Source organism: Cebus imitator, unplaced genomic scaffold (genome assembly GCF_001604975.1).
Source record: "Cebus imitator isolate Cc_AM_T3 unplaced genomic scaffold, Cebus_imitator-1.0 Scaffold258, whole genome shotgun sequence".
Taxonomy (NCBI): Eukaryota; Metazoa; Chordata; class Mammalia; order Primates; family Cebidae; genus Cebus; species Cebus imitator.
The window spans coordinates 470,963-483,247 of record NW_016107573.1 but is presented as its reverse complement, the minus strand read 5'-3'; the positions used below and the strand labels follow the sequence as shown (position 1 = coordinate 483,247).

The 12,285-nt window shown below is 41.4% G+C and overlaps 1 protein-coding gene across 10 annotated transcripts in view; it reads right to left on the bottom strand.

Annotated features, from left to right (window-relative positions):
• EWSR1 (EWS RNA binding protein 1) overlaps positions 1–12,285 on the bottom strand; it is a 32,843-nt gene that overhangs the window by 6,337 nt on the left and 14,221 nt on the right. For 6 of the 10 annotated variants that reach the window (XM_017499474.2, XM_017499478.2, XM_017499476.2 and 3 more), the window contains 6 exons: positions 11,591–11,758; positions 6,644–6,855; positions 5,034–5,214; positions 2,237–2,274; positions 1,668–1,700; positions 1,233–1,351 (listed from right to left, as the gene is read on the bottom strand). In XM_017499474.2, coding sequence (XP_017354963.1) covers positions 1,233–1,351; positions 1,668–1,700; positions 2,237–2,274; positions 5,034–5,214; positions 6,644–6,855; positions 11,591–11,758 — 751 coding nt within the window. Of the gene's footprint in view, positions 1–1,232; positions 1,352–1,667; positions 1,701–2,236; positions 2,275–2,522; positions 3,420–5,033; positions 5,215–6,643; positions 6,856–11,590; positions 11,759–12,285 lie in introns of those variants that run through there. The other 4 variants (XM_017499472.2, XM_017499475.2, XM_017499479.2 and 1 more) reach the window with 2 other exon arrangements.

Below are 12,285 nucleotides of genomic sequence, written 5' to 3'. Positions count from 1 at the left end.
CAGGAGGCGGAGGTTGCGGTGAGCCGAGATTGCGCCATTGCACTCCAGCCTGGGTAACAAGAGCGAAACTCCGTCTCAAAAAAAAAAAGAAAAAAAAAATCTATAGTCTTTACCGTAGACTAAACAGGCTGCACGTGGTGACTCAAACCTGTAATCCCAGCACTTTGGGAGGCGGTGGTGGGCGGATAACTTGAGGTAAGAATTTCAAGACCAGCCTGGCCAACCTGGTAAAACCACGTCTCTACTAAAAACACAAAAATTAGGCAGGCGTGGTGGTAGGCACCTATACTTCCAGTTACTTGGGAAGATGAGGCAAGATGACCTGGGAGGCAGAGGTTACAGAGGACTGAGATTGTGCCACTGCACTCCAGCCTGAGTGACAGAGTGAGACTCTGTCTCAAAGTAAAATAAATAATAAAATAAATAGAGCTATAAAAAAGATTATTCAGTATTACAAAAATGCCAATTCTCCTGAAATTGCTTCATAGTTTCAGTAAACATCCAATTGGAGTTTTAAGGTTTTGAAGTTTATAGGGTTCATAAACTGACTCAAAAATTTATACAGAAGAGCAACAGCTGAAAAACAGTCAAAATTCCTAAGGAATAATATGCACTACTAGCTATTAAGAATTAGCATACAGACACAGTAATTTGAGGTTGGGTGCAGTGGCTCATGCTTGTAATCCCAACACTTTAGAGGGTGAGGCTGAGGCCGAGCAAGACTCTGTCCCCAGGGGTTGGGGAGAGAAGGCCTGGTATGGTGGCTCATGCTTGTAATCCCAGAACTTTGGGGAAGCCAAGCTGGACAGATCACCTGAAGTCATGAGTTCAAGACCAGCCTGACCAACATGGTGATACCCCATCTCTACTAAAAAGACAAAATTAGCCAGATGTGATGGCGCAGGCCTGTAATCCCAGCTACTTCGGAGGCTGAGGCAGGAGAATTGCTTGAACCTGGGAAGCAGAGGTTGCAAATGAGTAGAGATGGTGCCATTGCACTCCAGCCTGGGCAACAAGAGTGAAACTCTGTCTCAAAAAATCTCAGGGATGGGGGTGGGGGGGTGGAATAAAGGCTTTTTTTTTTTTTTTTTTTTTGAACAAACCATAAGATATCCAGAAAGAAGTCAGGCAAAAGCAACCTTAAAAAAACAACTCTCAACATCAATTCAATCTCTTTAAAATGCTCTGTGGTTTGAAGTTCTGCCAGATGACCTGGTTATGCTTTTACTGACCTTAACAACCCCACACTGCTTAAAGAAGTCTGCCAGATCATCTAGAGTCACATTATCATTTAATCCTTGTACATAAATTGCACTGTTGTCAGAATCTTCATCTGGATCTACAGGTGGGCCTTCCAGAGAAAACAAGATAGAAGAAGTTATTATCATGTAGATACAAGGGTTTCTTACCTGGTCACTACTGCCCAAGGGAATTCATCATAAATCTAAGAAAACTACCAAGCTTACTAAGAAGAATGCTATGGAACTTTTGGTTTACTTTGCTTAAGGCAATTATGAGCATATGCTCACAATAAAGGATACCCCAAACTGTCCTTGACAGCAAGAAAATCACACTGATCTATCAGGCTGCTGAACTCTAAGCATGCATTTACCTCTGTTATCATTAATTTACAAAGCACAGTATTAAGTTCAAGATTTCAAAATTACCTAGATCAAGATCTGGTCCTTCATCCATGGGTCCTGCCAACCAGGAAAGATCATATAAAATATTATTAGTGCACGTCTTGCAAGCTACAAACCTTACAAACACACATAGCTATCTACTATACCACCATTTGATGGGGATTCATTAAATTCAAAATGACCCGCACTGCTAAAATGGAGCAGTGCCTCTTTAACGTTTGTGAAAGGTTTGCTAGGGTTTGCTTTTTTCTTTGCTGGTTTGCTTCTAAACCATTAACCAAATACACTCTCAATGCTTATGTGCCAAATCAGTGTTAAATTTAAGTCAAAATTTTTCCTCCAAATAAACCAAATTTAAAAATTTATTCTCCCCCATATTACAGAAGCAGTTACTCAATACTTCAAGTTACCCTTTGTTTTGTAACCATAGGTTAACCTTATTACCCCTAAGACAATGCCGGCAGTACCCATTAGTCTCTTTTGTATAGATCATTTTTAAACCGCTTATGAAACGAATAAAAAAAATTATAGTTTTCTAAAAACTGACTTCATTTTTTTTTAAACACTATCTATGGTAATACTCAAAAACTTACCACCAGGCTTATTGAAGCCACCTCGCTCTCCAGCGCTGCTGGGGGGATAAACGAAGAAATGAAGGCCTTTCCCTTTAAAAGCCAGTACCGCTCTGAGCCTTGGGGGGGCTCTTGGGGAAGAAGGGCACTGGCTAAACACATCTCCAAACAATGCATCTCTCTCATCTTGTCACTATGCCTTTCTTCAGGGCAGCTTGCTCAAATTTCCTCAATATACAACCTTGCTTGTCTGATTGTACACACCAGTGTGATTGGTTCCTTTCATTTCGGGGGCTGGTATTAATAGTGCAATACTTGGCAAATTAGGAAGAAAAACAGACCCCAAACACCCGCCCCATTAGGTGAAAAAGCTTGGTACAGAGGGGAGGAGCAAGTGGGGGTTAAGTGCCGTGATAAACCACCTTTCCATGTTCATAAAGGTGCACCCTCAACCTCTCCCAAAGGAGAGCCAAATGAGGCCCTGGGCTTCCTAACAAGTCACAGTAAAATAAAGCAGGAAACAACCACATTAAATTCCTACAACACACATCAGAGGACGCATCCAGCCAATCTTCAGCATAAAGCCATACATCTCAGGGCACTAATGATTTAACAATCGCTGTGAAAGGAGAGTTTACAACAAATACCAAGGCTCAACGGACTGGGGGTGCAACTTTATAGACACATCAGTTAGAATAATGACTAAGGCCATGTAAAATTACTTATTTTTAAGAGGGGAGAGGGAAATATGAATTGGACTTTTTGGGTTAGATTTTGTTTTCTTTAGAATTAAATAAAGGCAGCTCCCCAGTGGGAGGCCCTGTGTTTTTTCTAACCAGTATTGCACCTTTAATACCTGAATATACAATTTCAAGCTGTTGCATGCAGCTTTGTTTCCTTTTAAAAGTACACACCATAAAATGTTCTCTCTCTTTAAACACAAAAGTTTACACTTTAATGTTACACAATTCTAGAGTATTATACCTCCTCTGGTTCATTACCAAACAACAAGTATGCAGTTACCAAAGTTACAGAAGGATTCCATTTATACAATGAATACATTTTGTTAAAAATATTCTATGTATATTTTTCCTCTCCATATGGACACCGTGTCTAGTCCCACTTTTCATTATGCTGCCGGCTGAGTACTGAGTACGGGTACTTTTTAAGTATTGAAGTGTATACAAGGCTCTCACTTTGTAACCTGTAGCATATAAATGCGACAAAGCATGTTAAAAAGTTTCCACGTTTAACAGCCAATGAAAATATCAAAATACTGAGGCAATGAAAAAGGGCATGTTAACAACATTGAGTGCCTTACCTGCAGAAGACACTGAAAACCATCACCACACCACATTAAAAAGGGGGGACGAGGGAAATGCCCCTGTTCTATCCCCACAGGATCCGACAGACTACTTCACAGTCTGCTGAAAAACCTATGGGGAAAGCCATGGTCTCTTCTACAGCTGAGAGACTTCTCACACGGTAAGAGGGGACCCCTCTACTAGCAAAGTCTAGCACAATTACTAGGATTGTATCTTCTGGAATATTTAAATAAACTTGAAATTGTTTTAGCAATTTAAAAATACTAGGAATTCTGGGTGATTTGAGACGTGATGATAGTACTTTCAAGTGTCTATGTCTATTTTAAAACATCCAAAAAGAAGTGAAACCTTTATAATAGAATATTTTCCAAATCATAAGATTGATTTTACTTTATAGCAAATTAATAAATTTTTGCATGTTATCAAATGACTTTCCTCCAATAAAGATTTCACTAAAGACTTTCTTAAAGTTATGCAGAATACGCAAAACAGCATCTCTTGAGTGTGAAGAGTACGTGCTAGTACGAAAGTTAAAGGTCAACTTAATTTTGAAGTTCATTCTATTTAAAAAAGAAATGCTATTTAATTTTTCGTAGAATAGTGGCATACCAAATGTAACTATATCTAACATTCTGCATAACTTTTTTTTAAAAAAGTAGTTTATTAGGGACAGAACACACACAGAACTAAGCCTTCCGGATTATGTTTACCACCAATACAGCTCACCTTCATCAAAGTACAGACACCAGATAGGGAAAAGGGAATGGGAGAAGGGAGGGGAAGGGCAGGCACAGGCAGCAGGGTTATGTCATTGATCTAAACAAAGTTTTCTAAACCAGATTGTGCCATCAATCAAAATGGTCAAACCGATTTAGACTTTCAAAATCTCCAGTAGGAAGTAAGCCTATAATTATATACATTACTCTGCAAAATGCTATCGGATTTTTCTGTGTTCCATCCAAACTCTATGTATCAGGTGCACCTCAGGCTATAGTTTAAGGATTATGGAACCAAGATCTTCATTATTATGTTCAACAATTCTGAGTACAAACAGAAATTGGGGACAAACATTGTGGAAAATAGCTGCATTCCTTTTCTGCAGTATATACACCAGGTATTTCAAGACAACCACTTAAAGGCAATTAGTTAAAAACTTAGGGTCATTAGAAGGGTTGTGTGTGTTCCATCCCAAGTCTATTACCCACAGAGGCTTCTCACCTCTGGAAACCATGAAGGGAACTGAAAGCTCTGGTTTCAAAACCATTCTTTGTTCTCCCCAACCCAACAAAGTATACTGGCAGGGAAAGAAAATAAACTGCCACTTAATAATGCCACAAAGATGACATTTCCATGTTTTAGAAGATGGCTTGAGCTCAACAGATTGTCCATGGAAATGCAGAAATTAATTTCTTATGTCTTTCAGTCCCTTCTTTCCATTGAAAATCCTATGGATGAAACAAAATTAGGTAAAAGGAGAAAAGGTTTGCTCTTACCCCATTCCACCGCGTCCTCCTCCCCGCCCACCTCTGCTCATGCCTCCACGATCAAATCCCCCTCTTCCCCTGCCCCGGTTATCAGGGCCACTCATGCTCCGGTTCTCTCCTGGTCCGGAAAATCCTCCAGACTCCTGCCCATAAACACCCATGCTACTGGGGTGGTCCTGTCGGAATGAACCTGAGGAAAGAGTCACATCTGTAAGCCAGGGACCAGCATTTATACCACTGCCTGATACTTTCTCCTGGAACCACAAAACCCTCGACTGCAAGGCACTAACTAAGGTGCCATCTTCTTTACATCATGATAAAGCACCCCTTAATTGGTAGGCTCTTTTAAGTTCAATGAAAACTGCTGGTTCATCATGGCTGAAATAACCTTATATAGTTAGAAAAGCACTCTGGCTAACATATAGTTAATAGGGTTCTGAATCCTAAGATGTCTCCAAAAGCAGCTTCTTTTGAACTATACTCAAGAAATGAAAACAGAGCCAGGTTTCTTAGAGCTTTAGCATACTGCTAGGGGCTGAGCTCCATAAAGCAACACACTACTGCTTTCAGTTGTTAAGATATCCCCATAGATGGAATGTAATTTAAAAAGAGCAACAATTCTGGTACAAACTAAATTCTGAAAATAATTTTATGTTTTTGGTTACCTCTCTCCACACAAAAGAACTGCAAATATTCTGTAGGAATATTTTTCCCCTTTACTTTTTCTATTTTTTTTAAAAATCTTTATTTATTTTTAAAAAGACAGGGTGTCTCACTATGTTGTCCAGGCTGGTCTCAAACTCCTGGCCTCAAGTGATTCTTCCACCTTGGTCTCCCAAGTGCTGGGATTACAGGTGTGAGCCACCATGCCTGGCCTTTTCCCTCACACTAATGGATGTAAAAAAATAGCAAGCAAAAAACAGCTTTTACTTGACTATCAAAATCGTAGTAGCCTGCAATGGCTGCCTGCTCACTTTACATTAATGACTGATAGGGAGGCCAAAGACAATGGTGGAATTACTCACTGCATACAACCTCCCCAAAGACATCAGGGCTAGCAGTCTAAAACATTTTTTTCTGATCAATTACAGTTCTCTCTTTTCTTTTTTAGCGAGGCATACTAAAAACAATTAAATTGGAAAAAAACACTGAAATCTTTACTCCAGCTGTTAGAATGTCATGCCCTAAAGATGCATCCTGGATTCCAAAAGCAAACTATGGTACAGTATCCCCCTGTTCAAAAACTCCAAATATGGCTGGGTGCAGTGGCTCATGCCTATAATCCCAACACTATGGGAGGCTAAGGTGGGCAGACCACCTGAGGTCGAGAGGTCAAGACCAGCCTGACCAACATGGTGAAACCCCGTCTCTACAAAAAATACAAAAATTGACTGGGTGTGGTGGTGGGCACCTATAATCCCAGCTACTCAGGAGGCTGAGGGAGGAAAATCACTTAAACCAGGAGGCAGAGGTTGCAGAGAGCCAAGATTGCACCACTACACTCCAGCCTTGCTGCCAAGAGTGAAACACCATCTCAAAACCAAAACCAAAACCAAAAAAATCCACAAAAAACTCCAAACATAATCATCCTTATTTGGTTTTCTCTCTTAGCAACTCACTCTGCTGCCCGTAGCTGCTGCTCTGTTGGCTATATTGACTTGGAGCCTGGCTGTAGGATCCAGTTTGGGGTGGGTAACTAGTGGGAGGCTGCTGCCCATAGCTGCTTTGTTGACCATAGCTACTCTGCTGTCCATAGCTGCTTGGTTGCCCATAGGTGTTCTGCTGAGAATAACTGCTTTGATCGTAACTAGTCGGCTGTGTAGAGGAATAGCTGAAAGAAAGAAAAAAAAAAAAAAGCTTTTTAGAAAGGAAAGGCGGCTTGTTATTTCAAATCCCCTAAATAAAAGAGACATTCACAGCATGTGACACAGACATCCATAAAACAACACTTACTTTCTATACATCAACAATTTGAATTTCAAATCTGCAAATATTTTTGTATTCAGAACAATAAAACTTTAAATGAGAAGGGGAATCATTATAACAACCATCTGCACAACCCTTAAAGAGTTTCCTCTTAATCTCTACTACCATTTAAAACAATGTCGTTTTCAACTATATTCAAGGCAAATATGGGAGTTTAGATACTGCCTGTATTAATGCACATGTGCACTTGGGCAAGGCTGACCCAGTGAAATGGGGACGGGGAAAATGCAGAGAGAGTGAAGTGAGGCATTTAGTTCCAAGCCTGCCCGCCAATAATCTCGAGTTAACAATCCTGAAGGGATAAGGGTATGGAAAACAAAAATAGTAGTTTTTCTCTTGAAGATCTGTTTTTGCTACTTTCAATCTTTCAGACACACCTGATTAAAAAATCTAAGTATTAATAAAGGATAAGGAAACTTCAGAATGAAGGTACTGTATGAAAGATAAACATTAAAATTGTTATGTCAATTACATGAGAGAAACTAATCAGATACGTTCTTTCACAGAAATAAAACTTGAAAAGAACGGTGGCTCACACCTGTAATCCCAACACTTTGGGAGGCAGGGATGGGTGGATCATCTGAGGTTAGGAGTTTGAGACCAGCCTGGCCAACATGGTGAAACCCTGTCTCTACTAAAAAATGCAAAAATTAGCTGGGTATGGTGGCATGTGCCTGTAGTCCCAGCTACTCGGGAAGCTGAGGCAAGTGATTAGTTTAAACTGGGGAGGCAGAGTTGCAGTGAGCCGAGATTGCGCCACTGCACTCCAGCCTGGGTGACAGAGCAAGACTCTGCCTCAAAAAATATATAATAATAATAATAATAAAATAAAATTAGGCTGGGCGCAGTGGCTCATGCTTGTAATCCCAGCACTTTGGGAGGCTGAAGTGGGTGAACCATCTGAGGTTGGGAGTTTGAGACCAGCTTGATCAACAAAGAGAAATTCCGTCTCTACTAAAAATACGAAATTAGCCAGGAGTGGTGGCACATGCCTATAAACCCAGCTACTCTGGAGGCTGAGGCAGGAGAATTGCTGGAACACAGGAGGTGGAGGTCGCGGTGAGATGAGATCACGCCACTGCACTCCAGCTTGGGCAACAAGAGTGAAACTCCATCACAAAAAAAAAAAAAAAAAAAAAAAAAGAATAAAGGAGAGTGGGAAGAGCTTCCAAGGTCAGAAAAAGACATAAATTCGTCAAAGTAAACACAGAGCAAGGTAGAGTTTAAGGCCTGCTGCAAGAATAGGAAGAGAATAAACATACAGTGGCAAAGTCTTAGAAAATTTATATTCTTATAAAGTAGTTGGTTAATTTCTCAAAGATACAATATTTCATACAATTTTAGAATTTCAGCATCTTAGTGGGGGAATGGACCTTCCTATTCAGGTAGCCCCACTTCCAGGGGTAGGGAGCACAGGACTTAGAGGGGCAACGAGTAATTACTGTTACTTATCTTTCATGAGAAAATTCTTTTCACTTCTCTAGTCATTTCTACCTCACAGCCTCAGGTCTGAGAGGTAGAAACATCAACAACTTGTTTTCTGCGAAAGACTTTTCAGATTTTCTTCCCTAAGTTTGTTCTTCAAACCGAGATCCCCAATCCTTTTTTTTTTTGAGACAGAGTCTCACACTGTTGCCCAGGCTGGAGTGCAGTGGCGTGACGTCAGCTCACTGTAACCTCGTCCTCCCAGGTTTCAAGCAATTCTTCTGCCTCAGCTTCCCAAGTAGCTGGGACTACAGGTGAACACCACCACACCCGGCTAATTTTTGTATTTTTAGTAGAGACGGGGTTTCATCATATTGGCCAGGCTGGTCTCAAACTCCTGACCTCATAATCCGCCCTCCTTGGCCTCCCAAAATGCTGGGATTACAGGCGTGAACCACTGTGCCCGACCTGCCTGGCCCCCCCGATTCTAAAAAGTGTTGTTCATAAGCCCTAGGATCCAAGCTATTGACTGTATGCATTATAAACCTGGGTGTGGATTGCTTATAGACCGGAAGCCGGGGCCTTAGTTCTCTTTCCCATCTTGCAAGATGGCGGGTGAAAAAGTTGAGAAGCCGGATACTAAAGAGAAGAAACCTGAAGCCAAGAAGGCTGATGCCAGTAGCAAAGTGAAAAAGGGTAACCCCAAGGCTAAAAAGTCCAAGAAGGGGAAGCCCCATTGCAGCCGCAATCCTGTTCTTGTCAGAGGAATTGGCAGGTATTCCCGATCTGCCATGTATTCCAGAAGGGCCATGTACAAGAGGAAGTACTCAGCGGCTAAATCCAAGGTTGAAAAGAAAAAGAAGGAGAAGATTCTTGCAACTGTTACAAAACCAGTTGGTGGTGACAAAAACGGCGGTACCCGGGTGGTTAAACTTCGCAAAATGCCTAGGTATTATCCTACTGAAGATGTGCCTCGAAAGCTGTTGAGCCACGGCAAAAAACCCTTCAGTCAGCACGTGAGAAAACTGCGAGCCAGCATCACCCCCGGGACCATTCTGATCATCCTCACNAAAACCAAAAAAAAAAAAAAACAACCCAAACTGGTATTATGCTTGACAAATCATGATAAGAAACAGTAAGAACATATATTTTTAAGTCTGATTAAACTATGCCAGGAAGTTCAAGGCTACAGTGAGTTATGACTGTGGCACTGTAGCCCAGCCTCAAGAGTGAGGCTGTCTTCAAACATAAACTAAGGTTCTAACACATCACATCCCTCACCACAGCTATATGAATTCAACTGTCTCACTGTGTACCTATCCAACTTGCCAGATTAACTGCTCTCAACACAACAGGTAAGAACCTGCTCTGTGGAAGAAGAGTTGTAAGCCCTAACCACTTTTGCTCCAAGCTGTATGGAGAAAAATGAAGTCAAGGCTACTTGTTCCTAAACCTGTTCATGTCTGTTTCAAAAAGAAAAAAAAAAAATTAAGTAAAAAAAAAAAAAAAAAAAACGCCTGCTACTTGTAGCAAAAGTAAGTTTCGGGGAACAATTCAAACAATTTGAAAACCCACATCTAATTAAACATGGGTTAAGAAAACTTGCAGGCCAGGCATGGTAGTTCATGCTTGTAACCTCATAATCCCAGTACTTTGGAGGCCAAGATGGGAGGATCACATGAGGCCAGGAGTTGGAGACCGGCCTGGTCAACATGGTGAAACCCTGTCTCTACTAGCACTTGTAATCCCAGCTACTCGGGAGGCTGAAGCAGGACAATCACTTGAACCTGGGAGGCAGCAGTTGCAATAAGCTGAGATTGTGACATTTCACTCCAGCCTGGGCAGTAAGAGTGAAACTCCATCTCAAAACAACAAAACAAAACCAAAAATTAAGTGCCTGTAGTCCCAGCTGCTTACGAGGCTGAGGAATAAGAATCCCTGGGAGGCAGAGGTTGCAGTGAATGGAGATCTTGCCACTGCATTCCAGCCTGAGCGACAGAGTGAGACTGTCTCAAAAAGGAAAACTTGCAGTTCTTCCTCTACTTAAAAAAAACCAGCAGGGTGCAGTGGCTCACGAGGTCAAGACAGCCCGGCCAAGAAACCTTGCTGCTACTAAAAAAACACCAAAGTGGGACGGGTGCTCTTGTCTGTAGTCCCATCTACTACTTTGGGAGGCTGCAGCAGGTGAACTGCTTGAGCCCAAAAGTTCAAGACCAGCCTGGGCAACAGGTGAAACCCTCTCTCTTAAAAAAACAAAAACAAAACAAAACAACAAGAATTAGCTGGGAGTGGTGACACACACCTGCAGGTCCAGCTACTTGGGAGACTGAGGTGAGAGGACTGCTTGAGACCGTGAGGTTGAGGCTACAGTGAGCAGTAATTGTGAAGTGCACTCCAGCCTGGTCAACGGAGAATGACCTTGTCTAAAAATAAAAAATAAATAAATAAAAAGCCAGGCACGGTGGCAGCACTCTGGGAGGCCAACATGGGCAGATAACCTGAGGTCAGGAATCCGAGGCCAGCCCAGCCCAGCCAACATGGTGAAGCCCATCTCTACTAAAAATACAAAAATTAGCTGGCTGTGGTGGTATGTGCCTGTAGTCCCAGCTACTTGGAGGCTGAGGCAAGAGAACTGCTTAAACTGGGGAAACGGAGGTTGCTGTGAGCCGAGATCATGCCGTGGCACCGCAGCCCGGCGACAGAACGAGACTCCATCTCAAAATAAATAAAAAAGACTTGCTCTAAACATTAAAATATTAGTGCCTGAATGAACCTTTATGCATTAGGTAAAATACAAAATGATAAGGTGAATTATAATGCCCTATACTTTACTTATCCTAACTGCACTGGAGAAGATGGCTCTTATGGTTCTATTTACATGCTTTCATATACTTCTGCTTCTCATCCGAGTTAACTAAAACAGCAAAAGGAAGAACCTAGAGTAGTAAAAAAATGTTTGTCTGTAGAGAGAATAGTTACTAGCTGCCAGGCAACACTATAGAAACCTAGAACTGAGGCTTTAATATAACTAAGTATGGTCAGACCACTTATCACTGGGACAGTCAAATAACATACCTTATCTAAAGACGTCAAAGTAAGCTGGTCAACAACCTGAAAGAAACTTTTTTGTTACTTACCACAAAAAGTAGACTGACCTGGTAGGAGGGTAGGATGGAGGTGCGGTGACTGGCTGCATAGGGTAGCTCCCAGGTACCTGGGGATAACTGTAGTTACTCTGTCCATATCCTAGGCTGGGCTGGTTGTAACCTCCTGTGCTAGACTGAGGTTGACTAGTCTCAGTGGGCTTGTTACCATCCTGCGGTCTAAGAAGAGAAATAAAAAATAAAATAAAAAAGTGACTTTTGTGGTCTGCCAAACACAAAACAACTGGGTAAGAATGCTACACATCTATAAGCAATAAGCAATGTTACGATTAAGCTTGGAAATAAATACAATCCTAAAGTAAACTATCAAACCCATGTCAGTGCCACTATATTTGTGGAAGGCAACGCTAAGGAAGGGGGAGAATCAATCATATCTACAGAAGAGACATCAATATCTCCATTCATCACAGTAAGAGTTATAAATGAGCGTTTCGATATTGTGTGCTACCAGTTTAGGTGATCTGTGAGAAGTAATCTGTTAGGGAATAAATGCTTTTTCTAAGGGGACTGCTGAAGACAAGAAACTAAAAATAATGTTAACTTTTAGGTTACAGTAATATTTACGTAAGTCCATAGCATCATATGTTTAGAGAATCTGTGGGTTTATGTTTCTCATTTATTAAAAACAGATCAGGCCAAGCATGGTGGCTCACACCTGTAATCCCAGCACTTTGGGAGGCCAAGGC